Source organism: Ophidiomyces ophidiicola, assembly GCF_022830035.1.
Source record: "Ophidiomyces ophidiicola strain CBS 122913 chromosome Unknown scaffold_16, whole genome shotgun sequence".
Taxonomy (NCBI): domain Eukaryota; kingdom Fungi; phylum Ascomycota; class Eurotiomycetes; order Onygenales; family Onygenaceae; genus Ophidiomyces; species Ophidiomyces ophidiicola.
The window spans coordinates 344,448-360,525 of record NW_026054656.1 but is presented as its reverse complement, the minus strand read 5'-3'; the positions used below and the strand labels follow the sequence as shown (position 1 = coordinate 360,525).

General features: G+C 49.4%; 4 protein-coding genes across 4 annotated transcripts; 3 read left to right on the top strand and 1 right to left on the bottom strand.

Moving 5' to 3' along the window:
- Window positions 1-391: 391 nt before the first annotated feature.
- SPT23 (SPT3 Dosage dependent suppressor of Ty-induced promoter mutations-like protein) lies at window positions 392-4,673 on the top strand (the record flags this gene model as incomplete). The annotated part of the gene is made up of 3 exons (XM_049253258.1): window positions 392-1,060; window positions 1,121-2,055; window positions 2,105-4,673. The coding sequence occupies 3 exons, from the start codon at window positions 392-394 to the stop codon at window positions 4,671-4,673; spliced, it is 4,173 nt and encodes a 1,390-aa protein (XP_049107853.1).
- Window positions 4,674-5,311: 638 nt separating this feature from the next.
- Window positions 5,312-9,779, top strand: LOZ57_004212 (uncharacterized protein; the record flags this gene model as incomplete). Its single annotated transcript, XM_049253257.1, has 4 exons — window positions 5,312-5,351; window positions 5,409-7,969; window positions 8,029-9,120; window positions 9,174-9,779. 4 exons carry the CDS (start codon window positions 5,312-5,314, stop codon window positions 9,777-9,779), a joined length of 4,299 nt encoding a protein of 1,432 aa, XP_049107852.1.
- A 1,456-nt stretch (window positions 9,780-11,235) lies between these two features.
- Window positions 11,236-12,727, top strand: FAH12 (Oleate hydroxylase fah12; the record flags this gene model as incomplete). The annotated part of the gene is made up of 2 exons (XM_049253256.1): window positions 11,236-12,238; window positions 12,303-12,727. The coding sequence occupies 2 exons, from the start codon at window positions 11,236-11,238 to the stop codon at window positions 12,725-12,727; spliced, it is 1,428 nt and encodes a 475-aa protein (XP_049107851.1).
- Window positions 12,728-14,033: 1,306 nt separating this feature from the next.
- On the bottom strand, window positions 14,034-15,912 carry rhp57 (DNA repair protein rhp57; the record flags this gene model as incomplete). The annotated part of the gene is made up of 2 exons (XM_049253255.1): window positions 14,034-15,453; window positions 15,515-15,912. The coding sequence occupies 2 exons, from the start codon at window positions 15,910-15,912 to the stop codon at window positions 14,034-14,036; spliced, it is 1,818 nt and encodes a 605-aa protein (XP_049107850.1).
- Between the last annotated feature and the right edge of the window lie 166 nt (window positions 15,913-16,078).

The window sequence follows — 16,078 nt, the reverse complement described above, 5'->3', positions numbered from 1 at the left end:
GCTTGCTCTCCGATTCGAGACCATCTTCACTCCGTCTATGCTGTAATCACTCTGACTTCTGACTTCCACAGCGCTTAAGGTTTGTCAGGCTTTTTGTGGCTTTGATACTGCTGCGACGCTTTTCACCACGGCGGCCGAGGCCGCACCGCGGTCGCTCGAATTATCTACTATTTCCCCAGCGTAAACGCCAAATCGACTTCAATACCCCGTGCTCGCGATATCATTCCGTCTCACTCCGGTATAACGGGAAATAAATGCCGGATGTCGGTTTGATCTGAATTTCTTGTTTTTGGACTGACGTGACACAGTCCGATTGATTTCGCCCTTCACCGACCTCACTCACTTCGGCCGGCACAGGCGTTTCATTGTCACCCGTGTTTAGCGACCGGACATGCGTCCACAGGACAATTCTAGCGTTGAACCGCTCATTTTTGATAGTGATATGGGAAGCCTAGACGAGGAGAGCGACCTTCGCTACTTCAATCCGTCAGTGCTGCGCGCCTCTCCGCCCACTGGCCTTGAGCTCGACGACCTTTTCTTGCGTCCCCCGAGTACCACACAAATGTCTGATGCATTCTCCGATTTGACATCGAAGGCTCCTCGGACTGTACCGCCTGACGCCACAGACTCAAAATTATCACCTCCTGGTGCTCGATCAGAATCTCCAGAAGACTCCAGTAATGGCTCGCTAAGCGGCTCGCCTTTTTGCCATGGTCGAAATACGTCTTTTGTTTCAAGTTCATCTGAAGTATTCAGCCCTATAACTATTGAGCCGGAGAAGTTGTTTTCGACCTGGCCTACTCCCGCGGCTCTTTCTCTCGGAGATAGTGCCTTCGATGGCATAGATAGCTCGGCAACTTTGTTGGCTAAAGGGGAATGCCGTACCGATGCAGAAATTGCAAGGAGCAATAAGATGATGGATTCTGCATTTGATTTTGATAGTGCCGCTAGTAGCCCTAGCCCATTAACCACTGAACACGCTTTGGACGCAAAGCACATCACTTTAGGCTCAGGGGAAATGGTGAACACAGGAAAGCCGATATGCAAGGTGGACACATCTGTAAGCCCTAACCTACATCATCTGTTCCCGTTTTAGAAAACTGATGACACATCTGGATAGTTACCAACGCAAACTGCTTCTCCCTTTATTTTCAAGCAAGCGCCTGATATGTATTCTGCATATTCTAAACAGCAAAATGGGTTTAGGTTTTGGACAGGCGTCCCACCTCATAGTGAATTAAAAGGGCCTTTTGGTGGTATCAAGATGAATGGTGCATCCCCATTGAATGCCACGTTATCTCCAAGCTTGAATTTTAAATATTCGAATGGACTTGACGCTGGAAGCTACCACTCAGCGGCCGTTTTTCCGATGGGCGATTCAAATCCCATGTTTCACCCTGCTTTTCCGCTAGAGAGCTATATTCCCCCACAGCTAACGGTTCACCCTACGTCCTTAAAGTCCCGCGTGGAAACACAGATACCAATAAAATTGACATTGCATCCAATGCCGCGTGGAGTCAAGAAATTGCGCCTTCCTAGCTACACGATTTCAAAACCGAAATTCTTTGCAAAACCCGAAACAACATCGTGTTCTCCTGATACATTTGATCTTAGCGTCGCTGTTGTTTGTACTAGTGCGATGCAAGATGAAGAACGGAGGCAAAGAGCTTTTGCTAGAGCGCGGGGCGAGCAATTATCCCCAAAGACTTCGAAAAAGGAGGACAGTAACGAGGACCTGCAGAATGACGAAGATAGCCCTCTAAAAGGTGGCGAAGTCAAGATCTGTCCTGGTTGCATTCAGCGAGAACGGAAACGAGCGTCTCGAAAGAAGCAAAGGAAGCCAGAGGAAGATGAAATGTTTCAAAAAGACGAAGATAAGCGAGTAATTGTTTTCAATACCACTGAGATAAAAGATTGGGTTGACCCGCCGAGGGCGACTTCTCCCCTTGGTGCAGATGCAAGTTCTCCTACACCTCTCTTAGGATCAATGCAAGTCGAACTGCCAATGAGAATTGCTTGTTATTGCCGGCACCAAGGGGAAAAACTGGGATTTCAGTGAGTATCTCTAAGTAGTCTGCTTTTACCCTGCTAACGTGAGTTCTAGGGTCATATTTACTATCAAGGACTATACGGGGGCCGTGATTGCCCAGCAAATGACCAATTCCATAATGATTACTGATGACCACAAGACTCATGCCCCTGCAAGTCAAATCCCAATAAACCCGGGGCTATCGGATGCTTCAAACGGCAAACTCTTCACGAACGGCTCTATAGATATGGGCAAACAGTTCGTCCATCAGGTTCCATTCAAGTTATCCCAGTCAGCGACGGATCTACAAGCTCTTCGAAAGCAGCACTATACTCCTGTGACTGGGCCTCTTGGAATATCTCAAGCCACCCATTCAGCACTTGGCACTTCTAGTTCTCGTGGCTTGTCAAGGCAAGCTCCCTTAGCGGATGTGCACGGACCATCGCCAAAACGAAGAAAGCCGAGTACTGTTGCTAAAATTCCTAGTGGTGTTGTTGCCTTGACTAAAATGGAACCTGCTGTATCGACAACAACACAAAAGCCCGGATCCTCTTCATCCACACCTTTGCAGCCACACGCAATTCCAGCAAAAGTACAACATGAACAACAGCCCTTCGTGATGCCTTCTTCTATGGTAACCCAATTTGGAAATGGCCCACCGACGCCAATCACTACAGATTCGGCTTTTTTTAGTCCGAGAAGCCAGCCTCAGAACCTTGACACTTTCTCGCAGCAATCTCTCATTTCGGCCCCGAATTCAGCCCAACCTAGCCGCCCTGGAACTCCCAGTGGATCTTCGCGTCCAGACCCTCAAGACCAGACAGTACATACTATTCAAAACACAAATTTGCCACCTCAAATGTGGAGTATTCCGCCCAACCCACCCCAGCAAATCCCCCCTATGATCCATAAACTCATTCCAGGAGAAGGCTCAATTATTGGTGGCAGTGAAGTGACAATATTGGGCAACGGGTTCTTTCCCGGCATAGAAGTTGTTTTTGGTGATACTTTGGCAACAGCTACTACATTCTGGGCAGATAAGTGTTTGAGTTGCGTCACTCCACCCGCCGTGCAGGTCGGCTTTGTTCCAGTTGTGTTCAAGCATGAACATCCACACTTTGGTCAAGTCCAGTCAACGCAGTCAATGATACCTAAACAGCAAATTTTGTTCCGGTATTTTGACGACCAGGAACACCAAATATGTCGTCTTGCATTAAACATCCTGGCACAGAAACTTGGAAATCCAAATGATGATGCCTATCAAACCGCTCAACGGATCATGGGGCGCGACCCAGGTCGTTCGTGGAATTACCAAGGCGGCTTTCAAAATGGGCAGCAACGAGGTGGTAATTCATCTTCGCAGGGCGGCAACATGTCGGAATTAGATGCGAAAATGCTTGTTTACCTCGAATTCATCGATCTAGATGATACGCCCGGCGCACCAAAGTTTAATCTTCAGTCGACCTCTGGACAAACTCTTCTACACTTTGCTTCATCGTTAGGTCTTACCCGTTTTGTTGCCGGATTACTTGCGAGGGGTGCTAGCCCTGATGTACAAGATAACAATGGAAATTCACCGCTTCACCTTGCAGCAATCAGTGGTCATACCCATATTGTTCACCGCCTACGACTCTCTGGTGCCAGCGCTGCAGCACGTAACTTCCGTGGGTTTACGCCTGCCGATCTCGCTTCCTCGTTAGAAGCCCATCAAGCCGTTCTTGTTCCTCCCCGACACTATCGGTCAAGGAGTGTTGGTTCAACATCATCGATGCGTAGGGGCTTGAGCTCTGGATCCCTGAACGAATTCTGGGAATCGTCTTTATCGAACGAATCCACCGATTCTACAAGCGAAATATCTCTATCTTCAGATGATGATACTGTTGGAAACAACACTGACAACGTCGCGGTGGACCCTGTGTATTATTCTCTGTCGAAACAGCCGAGTAGCACCCCACATCCCCAGTCTGGTTATTGTATTCCAAGCGCTGGAGAAAGCGCCGTTGACTTACCTGAAGCTGTAGCAACGACAGAGAATGTTCCAGACGCAGACGTTGGGAGAACATTTTCAGCGCCAGCGGCTCTTCTTGCTTGGCGTAATCATCTCGCCGGCCAGATCAACCACTTCCAGCAGAGCGTGAACCGTGTATTTCCCAACCTACCCGCATTGCCTCCGATGCCTACGTTACCCGACTATCAAACACATCCGATGATTCAGCGTATCAGTTCTCTTGTTCCACATCGCCCTACTACATCCTGGTCTACCAACATCATGAAGGACAGCTGGGACCGATTGACTGGCAACTCATCGCCGCCTGCATATGAAGAGCTATATCCAGGTGGAAGAACTGAGGAGGACCACGAAGTAAAAAAGTCGTCGATCGTTGAAGCGGCTATTGATGCTGTATTAGACCGACATTTCGAAGAACAGCCCAAAGCCACATCATCTGCTCCCCCCTTGTCATTTTCTGCTTCTATAAACGACGAAGTTGAACTCGGTGATGTGCGCATCGGACGAAAGAGTATCTCAAGACATCAACAAGAACAGCTTCGAAAAGCTCATGCATTGAAAATGAAGAAAATAAATAGTGACTGGAATTTATTCTGTTTTTGGGTAAGTAAAAATGCCTTACCGGATATTGCTTAACAACAAATTCTAACTTTATTCAAGATTCCTGTCTTAATCTGTGTCGTATTCGCTATGTTGCACAGTGCTTCCCCCACAGTACGGCAAGGTGTTTCGGAGGGATATCAGCTTTTCAAAAACCGTTTTGTACCAGGCCAGAGAAGGCCTACTGTCGTATAAATGCCTCTGACTATTTTAGCATGTTGTAATAGGAATTCAGCCGGCTCTTATTTGCATATTTTCATTGTGACATCTATGATTGCTATTACTGGCGGGTTTGTGGGCCTGACGATATTAATGCCCTGAATTCACTTGGTTCGAGTGTAAAATTTCCTTTTGTGGACCTTCTTTTCCTAGATAGCTTATTAATCAATTCAACTGTAATATTCATGATTCATTATCTCTAACAGCACAAAGGTTTCATTCTGGCACTTTGCTTCTTGGGGTACTCCGTACTGAAAATGCCAAGGCCAAGTTCTCTTAACTATCTACGGAGTACGGAGAAGTTACATAACTACCTACCTACCACCTAGTTAGGTATTCTCAAAGGATGTCTAGAGGTGAAAAGCACCCTGTCGCTGCCACTACAGCTTACAGAAGTTTCGCTTTCTTCGTGACTGTACTATGTCACCTTGGGATACATTGATCCTCCGGTCGTCATGGACCCCTCCCTCTACATAACTTCCAGCAACGTGAACGGTTTGTTCCTCGTCGCCCTTTAGTGTCTACCCTGCCCTAGCTCACCATAACTTCCAGCTGAATATACTGATCCCTCGAACCTATTTCCTTCGATTCAGCCTTTACTTCTGCAGGCTCGACAGCTGCGCAACCTTCACTGGAAATCACCGACGCGGCCTCTTCGCTCCATTGGATGCCTGCAAATCGATTTTGTCCCAGCCCAGAGTGCGGAGGAGCAGAAGAGGCTGAGCGATAGCTCTGGCGGCGCATTTCCGCATCGAAGGCACCAAATACCAGGGCTGTGTCGGACTCCTTACCTCAAACTCTATTTACTACGTTGTGATGATAATGAGACATACAAAACGGCATCAAGAAAGCTTTTGAGAGAATGGGTTAAATCTTTAGGCAGCAGCTCGGGAGGCGGGTCCCAGGATAATCATAATGCATTCGAGTGGCTTATCATACACGTTGTTGATGCAAATACGTCGACTTCAGAAGCACCAGAGAAAGCAGGGCCAATGGCTAAATGGCCCGGACGTGGCTCAACTTCTGTTTTCGAGAAGATTAAGGCGGATTTTAACGGCTCTTCAAAGAGTGCGGTCGATCGAGTTGTTCAACTGAAAATACCAAAGCATGACGGGAACCAACAGCCACTTGACGTCCAAACACAGCTGGAAGACCTGGTTACAAAACTAAAATCTTCCATACTGACCTCCTTCGATCTTCGGGTAGCGCAGTATGAAGATGATATTCGGGAAAAGGACTCGCAAAGAGGGTTACCTGGTTGGAATTTCTGCACATTTTTCATACTCAAAGAGGGCTTGGCCCTGGGGTTCGAGAACGTTGGTCTATATGAAGATGCCCTGATTGGTTATGACGAGCTCTCGGTTGGTCTAGAAGCTGCTCTTCGTGAGCAATCTTCTAATGTGGGAGATCAGCACGGTATGCTGCTTGCATATAGCGATGAAATGAAGTCTAGAGTCAAGACTGCCCTTTCTTCAATTAATATGGCCCCTACAGGAGCAGTTGCTGAAAATTCCGAGATGCTTGAAACTCTCAAGCAATCAACTAAAGACGCTTTTTCAAACCCCATTCAGCTAGATTCAAAATATTTTCCATTCGATACCCATAAGAAGCCTTACCGCGATATGATCGTGGCGAATAACATATCCGCTTTCGATTTCCGTGCTTACATATTCTCGAGGCAAATGCAGCTGCTCCTCGCAGCTGCTCAGTCTCATTTCTCTGGGGATACCCTACCCCGGCAGGGTGCCCCTTCTCAAGAATACGATCTACGCCTTGTTGGAGAGCTATGTGATCGTGCCAGTGAATTCATCTCCCTTGCATCCCGTATTTTGCGCAACGATGTGCAAAATGGGGTATTGAAACTCGATACAAGCAATGATGAGATTATAGCCAAGGTCCTCAACAACTTAGTGTATTCTTGGTCTTATGCAGCTGTCTCCCAGGTTCTTCTTCGGACTACTGTGGAGTCCTTGGGCATCCCAAGAGTATCTATTAAAACAAATAAGGATCTATTGCATGCTTCGATTGTCAGTTCCTATTCCATGCGCTCTGGTGTTCCCCAGCGCTCGAGCTCATTAGCTGCATCCCCTACCATATCATCTGGCTTTGACTTCCACTCGCCATCACTAGCTAAGCTACCGACGAAAGGTTCCTTCAAAATTTTGCAAACAGATGTACAGAAGACCGGTGCGGCTGAACTAGCATCAGCGAGAGGTGACTTATATTTTTTTGCAAGGCGGATTCTTGAAAATATAGGGCGAGAGCGAGGCTGGGGGCAACAATGGAACAACATAGCGCTTCTTTTTAATGGAAATGACCCTTCGACGTTCACGGATATTTCTCTTGATGATCAAAGTACATTGGCCAAAGATAGAATTGCTTCGCCGGCATCGTTGCCGATTCTATCTGGTATTGACACACCAGTGCTGAAATTAGCAATACAGTCTTCTGATGATTTTGTTTCTTGCTATGAAAGCCTCACTGATGAAATATTCCGTCATTACGTAGCCGCAAATAGAATGAAGTCTGCTGAGGCAGCCCTGGCGGATATGGCGATTCTGAAGTATCGACAGGGAGACTACGAAACAGCTGCTTCTTACTTTCAACAGCTTGCTGACTTCTACAACGCCGGTGACTGGGAGCTTCTAGAAGGAACAATGCTAGAGCTGTATGGCCGATGTCTGGAGAAGTTAGATCGCAAAGAGGAATTCGTTCATACATATCTGAAGCTTCTTGGCAAGTATGCGCGAGCGATACAAGCAAGCACAAGTCTACGAGGTAAAGGGGTATTAGGATTGGGCATGGACTCTCTCGTCCCAGCTTACATTCGACAACTCTTCGATGCATCCCATTCTCTCTCAAAACAATTTATAGTTCCCCTTCAGGATTTCTTTACTATTCCTACGATAGACCCACGGATCCTCCATTTTGAGGACAAGGATGGGTTTCAACTTCAGCTGTGCTTGAGATTCCTTCTTGCAGAGACTATTACAGTAGAGTCTGCAACGGTGCGGCTAGTTACTACTGTCGATAACCAGACTAGTGAATTAGTATTGAAAAGCGGCCCAATTGTCTTCAACGGGTTAAAAACCACGGTACTACTCGAATCACTTGTGAGTATTGCCCAGACATGCATTGGCGCGTGACTTGTGGCTAACTAGCGAATTCAAAGACGACCGTGCAAGGCAAATATTTTGTGGACCGTATCGATTTATATATCAAAAATATTGTGTTTTCATACAACCCAAATGGGGGAAATACATCCCCAACAACGTACAAAAAGCTTCTTGTTGAAGAGGCAACTGACGAAGATCCCCGACCAGCTGTCATTTGCTATCAACGAGCAGGTGGTTTTGATGCTAAAATCTCACACTCATGCCTCATTGACTTGAGTGGTCGCAGATCAATAGAGGTTGAATTCAACAGCGGCTCTAACGCGATTACTCACGGCGTAATTCGTCTGAAACCAGCAACGGCGGGACTTAGACTACTTATCGCGGAAGCTGAAGTGGTAAACGGTAGCATTGAACTTGGTGAAAACGATAACCCGGGACAAATACACTTCTGCAAACTCGGTCCAAGTAGCTCTGCTGTTCTAAGCATACCATACACGGTAGAAGGAAGCAAGGCCAGTTTGATAATACGTCTGGAGGTCGAATATGAAACTGAAAAGGGAGATTTCTTATTCTTGACGTCGAAGTCGGTTTTGACTACCTTGCCGGTGAGCGTTAATGTTCAAGACGTGTTCAAGGATACGGTTCTCTTTTCAAGATTCACGATAAGTCCGGCGATGATGATACCACTTAGGGTGTTTGACTGTCAAATGTCTGAGGGCCAGGCATTCGATATTGAATCGGGAATGGAGGCCGGAGAGATATTTGACATTTTCCCTAAACAACCGGCGTCCCTGGTCTATAAAATTGTGCCCAAAGAAAGCACCGTATCTACCTCAAAACCAGGATCACGATCGCTTCGCCTCTCGATCGACTTTACCTGTGTTAATGAAGAATGTTTGACTGTGCTTGAGAGGCAGTTCTCTCAGGACTTGGATGATAGTCCCTTTTCACAACTTCGTTGCTTGCTTCTACCACATCTTTTAGAATCATTTAGCCTTCAATGGACGGCAGAGATTTTAGAACAAGCGGGATTGCTGCGAGAAATCGATGTGTTACCCTATGAGCGGATACAATGGCCAAGCATTACCAGAACCCTTGGCAATGACCTAGAACGGCAAGTCGTGCTTTGGCTAAAAGCGTGGCATAAGGTAAGAACATAGATTGTCTTGAATGAGAATTGCAAACTAAAGCATGACTGTAGCGATACCAAACTTTGGTGCTTCAAGATAAGCCGGCGGCAAAGGCTATTCGACAGATCATAATACCTGTCGACATCCCGGAGATACAGGTGGTATATACCGCGAAACTTGTGTTGCATAATATTCCTGTAGGCCAATCCCATGCTGCGGTGGGAGAAGCAATCCATGCTGAATTGCAGCTTCGACATACGCGGCGGTGGTGTCCGGAGGAAAGGAGAGAAGCGCAATCTTCACTGGAGTTCATGTACGAGATCATCGCGAATCCAGACGTTTGGCTCGTTGGTGGTCGCCGACGCGGCAACTTCAGTGCCGATGATGGAGAAATGAAGGTGTTCCCTATGATACTGCTTCCCCAGAGACCCGGTCACCTGCTCCTCCCGCACGTTGAGGTGAAGAGCTTCATCGCACAGGAATCCCAGCTTGAACCTCATGCGGGGGCGCAGCGACGGGTCGTGCCGTGCGAAGTCGACTACCGCAATCACAGTACGACCATACTTGTGACCCCGAACTTGAGGAAGATAACAATTGGGCTGGATGCAGCAGGAACCTCGGGGAATAATGGCGCTTGGGTGATGGAATCGGAGAAGCGTGTGATCCCGGCGGACTGAGCCATGGGTCTCCTGTACCTTTGGGATTGCCCTGGGGAAGATGGTCTGGCCCGGGCCCCATGAAACGACGGTGTGTGGGTGTGGGTTGGTTTGATCCATATTCTCTATGTAGACTACGCATGCGGGAGATCTCCTGTACGGAGTACGGAATGTCAGTTTCTCCGTAATAACGGCAGCCAATCGGCGCCACGAAGCGGGACCGGGAGCCAAGGCCCCGGCAGCCGCGACGGCGGCAAAGGCAGCAAACACAACAAACAGCGCCCCAACAGATGAGGCTTGGCGCTCCCAACAAGCGTGCTCGAAGCGGCTAGCGCAACGAAGCGGTGCAGCACAACACGCCACCTGACTTGCCCGCGCTTCACATGCTGGAGCTGGCACGCCTTGAAGCCGATCAGGCCACCAGCTCACCCACCGCTGGTTCTGCTGCTGCGCCAGCTGCGTCGCCGCTGCAGTGCGGTCTGGCGCTGTGCTGTGCGGGCACGGCCGCCGGTATATGTTGGGGCGGCGTCTTGCCACCTGCGCTGTGCTGGTGTGTTCGTGACAGCGCGCGATCCGAGGCACGCAGCCCACGCGCGCCAATCACAGCGCGGCCTTTTCTCAGGCGCCCGCTGCCCGCCGTACCAGGTATTTACCGCTGCGGGTCGATCCTGGACATATCTTTCCGGGGGGTATACTGCGCTGCGGGATGCTGTCGAAGCCGGTGTCGAGTGCTGCGGCGCGCCATTGTAGTGACAGACCGCCAGTTCTGGGCCCGTCGCAGCGTTATCTCGCGCCACGTTGCTGCGAGAGCATCGCCGGTTGCGAGCAAAGCCAATTTGCAGCGTTCCTGGATGTAACATACACCCGTACTGAGCGGTCACCGAACCGTGCTTTCCATACCACGCCGCTTGTGACAGGTCGATGTCGCGGGCGCAGTCCTGCGGCGCTGTGTGTGTGGACGTGCGGCGCAGAGGCAATCGCGTGCTTTGGGCTCCCAGCACAGGACCGCGATCATCCTCACCTTCGAGGAGCCTCCAGCAGGCGGCACTCTGCTGCGTTGCCGTGCCAGGATGGACGGTGTGCTGGGCTGGTACACAACCCCGGGGGCGTTGAAAAAAACCGCGGTACGGACGTGGTCAGTACGCGGCGCCCGAAAGCTTGGCGCGGGTGGGCTTGCGACGGCGTTTGCTGGGAAAAATAAAAAGACCAGCACGCCAGCGTCTCCGGCCTGTTTCCTCTGCCATCCTGCCCTCAACCCCAGACCAGCAGGCAACGCCCCGACGCCCTCTTTTGTGACTGCTGCTGGACGGTGAGTGTGCCGTGCCCGCTCCCACTCTGCCCAATTCATGTTCGCTGGCTAATTGCTCCCCCCCAGTGTTGACCGCTGCTTCAGCACAGCACGCAGAATCCACACCCGAACCAGACCGTGTCTGTGCCTCCGCTTGTCTCAGGCCCTCTCGTCCAGACGCTGGGCAGCATGTCGTCAACTGCCATCCCTCGCCGCGAGGCATTGCACCGCCAGGTCACCGCCAACTCCTCGGTCACCAGTTCCGTTACCGTCTCACCGCTGGAAAGCCCCCGACAATCTCCGTCCACCACGTCCCTCTCCTCCTTGGCGTCCGAAGCCGCGGCCAACAGCTATGGTAAGCTGCTGGATGCCTACGGCAACGAGTTCGAGATCCCAGATTTCACCATCAAGCAGATTCGCGATGCCATCCCCGCTCATTGCTTTGAGCGCAGTGCCGCCAAAAGCCTGGGGTACGTCTTCAGGGATATTTTGACTCTTGGCACGACATTTTATATCTTCTACAATTATGTCACTCCTGAGACTGTCCCGTTCACCCCCGCTCGGGTTGCCTTGTGGACGCTGTATACCGTTATTCAGGGCCTCGTAGGAACAGGTGTCTGGGTGCTCGCACACGAATGTGGCCACCAGTCTTTTTCCGATTCCAAGGTGCTTAATGATACTGTCGGCTGGATTCTTCACTCCTCGTTACTTGTGCCTTACTTCTCGTGGAAAATTTCCCACGGAAAGCACCACAAGGCGACCGGAAATCTTGAGCGTGACATGGTCTTCGTTCCACGGACCAGACATGAATACGCCTCGCGCATGGGATACTATCTTCACGAGTTAAATGAGCTCATGGAAGAGACTCCTCTTCGGGCCGCATGGGGTCTTCTGCTCCAGCAATTGTTTGGTTGGCCGATGTACCTCATCTCCAACGTCACCGGTCATAATAACCATGAGGGCCAACGCGAAGGTCGAGGCAAGGGCAAGAAGAACGGCTGGTTCACTGGTGTCAACCACTTCAATCCATCAAGCCCATTGTATGAAGCTAAAGATGCAAAACTCATTGTCCTCAGCGACATTGGGCTGATAATTGTTGGCTCCGTTTTGTACACGCTCGGCAACAAATTCGGCTGGTTGAATATGTTGGTGTGGTACTTCATCCCCTACTTGTGGGTCAATCACTGGCTTGGTATGTGTTGAATGACCATTACTCGGTTTTTCGTTTAGGTCTAACATGTCTGGACTTGTCCTAGTTGCCATCACTTATTTGCAACATACCGATCCCAGCTTGCCCCATTACGAAGCTTCAGTTTGGAATTTTGCTCGAGGTGCAGCGGCAACTATTGATCGTGAATTTGGCTTCATTGGCCGTCAGATCTTCCATGGCATCATTGAAACCCACGTCCTACACCACTACGTTAGCACTATTCCATTCTATAACGCAGACGAGGCTACCGAGGCCATTAAGACGGTAATGGGAAGACACTACCGCTCAAACACTGAGGAAGGGAGCATCGGCTTCCTCAAGGCTCTATGGCGCAGCATTCGAATGTGTCAATGGGTCGAGCCGTCTGAGGGGGCCAAGGGTGAGGGCAAGGGTGTCCTATTCTTCCGAAATCGCAATGGTATCGGTCCTAAGCCTCTTCAGTTTGAAGCTCCGAAGGAAAGTGTCAAATAAAAAGTCCGCTTATTGATATAACCGTCGCAAATAACGGGTCGGAAGAGAAATAAGTGTAATAAAAAGAATGTGAGGAAAAGGTGGCAAATTACCAACATATACAACAAAGTCGCGCGAAATGTCTTCCGGTGTCCAGGCGTTGGGAGTATGCCTTATCACAATCGAATGAGATGCGATTTTTTTTCACTCACTTGTTCTTCGTATAGCCATACCTGGCGGTATGGTACTAAAGGAAATCCGCGAAAGACCTCCGTGTTTATTCGGGAATGGGTACGCTTTGGAATTTCCATCTGCTTTGCTTTTGTTCGCGCTGGTGGATTGACTGTCGATACCGTGTTACAGCATTTGAATAGTCGAGTGTTATACTTGCGTTGTCTTCTAATAATCGCACTTCTGCTGGCCTATGGTTTTGGGATTCCTAGATTCCTCCAGCATCAAGATGGGCCACACAAAAAGTGAGTATAAGCCCTAGATAGACGATGCCTTCGCTTCCGGAGATAGAGCAAAAGCAGTTTATTAATAGGACTTGGTATATAAGGGTTTCCTTTGAATACTCCAGAGCACTTCTTACTAGACATGATAGTTCTGGATAGCCTGCCATGGCTGATTAATAGTAAGTTCACTGAGACAACGTAGGACAATATTTATAGAGAAATAAAACCCTGGTGAATGCATCTTAAGATGAGTCTTGCGGGCGGCTCCAGACATAACTTCGCACTGACAGCTTTCTGATCAGCTAGAAAAACCTGGCGGTATCAGCCTGCTCCGTACAGCCTGTCTGGTGAGGTGTTCGTATTGCAGCGTCAATTTGTCGCCCCTAACATGAAGTACACGCGCAGAAACGCATCGTTATCCAGACCAAAACAGGGGAAAAGATTGATGGAGTCAACTAGCACAGAATAGAAACACTAGATATGTATATAGATAGTTGGCCTTTGCTGTCTTTGTTGGCTGATTTGCTTTCCCCCATTAGTTATTATACCCAAGGCTAACAGTACCCCATGCAATGGGTGGCCACTCGGCTCGCTTTCTCTCCGGATTGCCGTCCTTTGAATTTATCCCTTGCACACTCTGGCTTCTGTGACCAATAAGCTCTATAGTTGACACTCTACTCCGTACTTGCCGGGATATCTGTATTATCTTATGCATAGCGATTTATCGGCATGCCGCGTCTCCGGCCCGGTTCAAATAGTACTATAATAGACTACAGTATCAATTCAAGGGGCCAGTCTTGACACCTTTGTAGTAAATAACTACCCCGCAGGTATGTATATACAGGGCTTTATTTCTGGACGACGAAAGGAATCTAGATCACTCGGTTCGGCTCCGCAGTGTCACTCACCCGTTTTTCCTCGGCATCGCGGAATAGCGGTATACCGCGGATTCCACTAGGTAGGATTTCAAAATTCACACCATCTGTTTGTTGGGTGAAATATACACCTCTTCGTGCTTCTGCTGTTGGTCTACTTTGACCGTTCTTCGACTGTGGGGTAAGCTGACCAGGTGCCCAAGGACAGAATATTACCTGCATTGTTCGTTGTCTGCCCGAGCGAGGTAGAGGAAAGAGCTCATATTTGGCTGTAGACTCAGATTTGCCGGATTGATTGCCGTTTTCGTGACCAGAGAAAGCGGCACGTTTGAAGTCGATATCTTCTTGTTTCTCTGAGTGATTTTCTTGTGTTGAAGGTTGGTGTTTGCCATGGTGGTAGTTCAGGCTACTTGCGGGCATTGAAGAGTCCTCGTTGTCCCCGGGCTTTTCTAATTGTTTTATCCCCTCTTCCGATTGATGCTTACCTGAAGCCGGGGCACTTGGGCCTATATTCAACTTGAGGGGAAGACCCGGGTTTGAAATGCTAGGAAAATTGCGTAGCTTCAGCACAATACGACACCCCAACTGGTTCGCCCAAACATGCCCAAGTGCTGGTGTTTTCCATGACGAGTAGTCGTAGGGATCGCCCCAGCCAGTGTAGAATGACTGCTGGTATGTGAAAGTGAGCACTGTACTCATATCACGGAGTTGGAACCGTGGAATTCTGTTATGCAATGATGTCCCGGTATCAGCTGGATGTTTGAGCGGCTCTGGTAAAACAACATTTTCTCTCTGGTCTCGCAGTAGAGGCGAACCAGCGCGAGGAGTACCTGATTGGCGACCCAAAGAAGAATGGGCCAGTTGGGAGGGATCGAGGAGCTGAGACGAGGGCGGGCCAGTAGGACGAGGACTTGAATAATCATGTCCTTCGGCCCATAGGGACTGGTCTAGTTGGCTTAGTCTGTCAGATATCTGGTTTGCCACAACTATTGCGATGTTATGCTTGACAGCTAGGTTCCGTAGCAGGTGGCCAAGCTTTTTCAGCTCTTGGGCACGTTCAAGCAAGCCATTCACAGTAGTTGTAGAGCTCTCTACGCGGTAATTCGCCGTGACGGAATCAATTACCACAAGACCAACGTTGTACCTCACTATTGCTTCTGGAATGTGATAGTGAAGAATGTGATCCTGCGTCTCAAGATCGGAAAGGGTGATTCCAAAAACATTATCCAGAGAAGGCCGTTGAGTATCCGTACGAAGCGATGAGAAATGGGGGTGTTCATCCAGGAGCTGGGATAATCTATTGGTCGCTAGGTCTGCCTCTGTCGAGACATATAGAGCGGTCCTCCCGAGGCCATGCGGTGGTGGTAGTTGCACTGCAAGGAGAAGCTGCAGCAGTACCTGCGTCTTCCCACTACTACTATAGAACATCCAGGTACCGTCAGCGAGAAGTCAATAGCGTGGGTGCTCAGCAAACGGACCTTTCGCCTGCTATTTCTGTAAGATAGCCAGTTGATATTCCACCCGCCAACAGATCATCCAGCGTGGGGTCTAAGGTGCTAATGAAGGACAGGGATGGGGGTCGATGCGTTCTGCAAGGTTCCAGGCTGCTCTTGACACTCACATCTTTCTGTCCGCTGGCTGTTTTTTCATGGCGAGCTCGCGTCGTCTGGGCCAGGCCTACGTCGTGATGGAGCTCATGAAGGATATTGCTGGTGAGTCTTCGCACCTCAGCAACAGGTATGCCGGTTCGCTTCGCGACTTCGAGGGCATCCAGAAGCAGCAGAGCCTTGACGGAAAGCCCGGCATTTTCTAGGTTCGAGAGAATATGGGCATACGGCTCAACGGGGAAATCGGGGAGGGTGGTCAGCAAGTCCATATGTGGCCGGCGACGGGCATGTCGCGTAGCAGGCAATTGAAAGGGGAGAAAAGAACTCAAGCGACATCTCCCTCCACGGGCAGCTCTGTTCTGGTAGTGCAGGGAGGGCTGTACGCGTTGAGTGCAGTTGATATGTACTCCGTAGCGTAACTAGTTAGTTATGTAA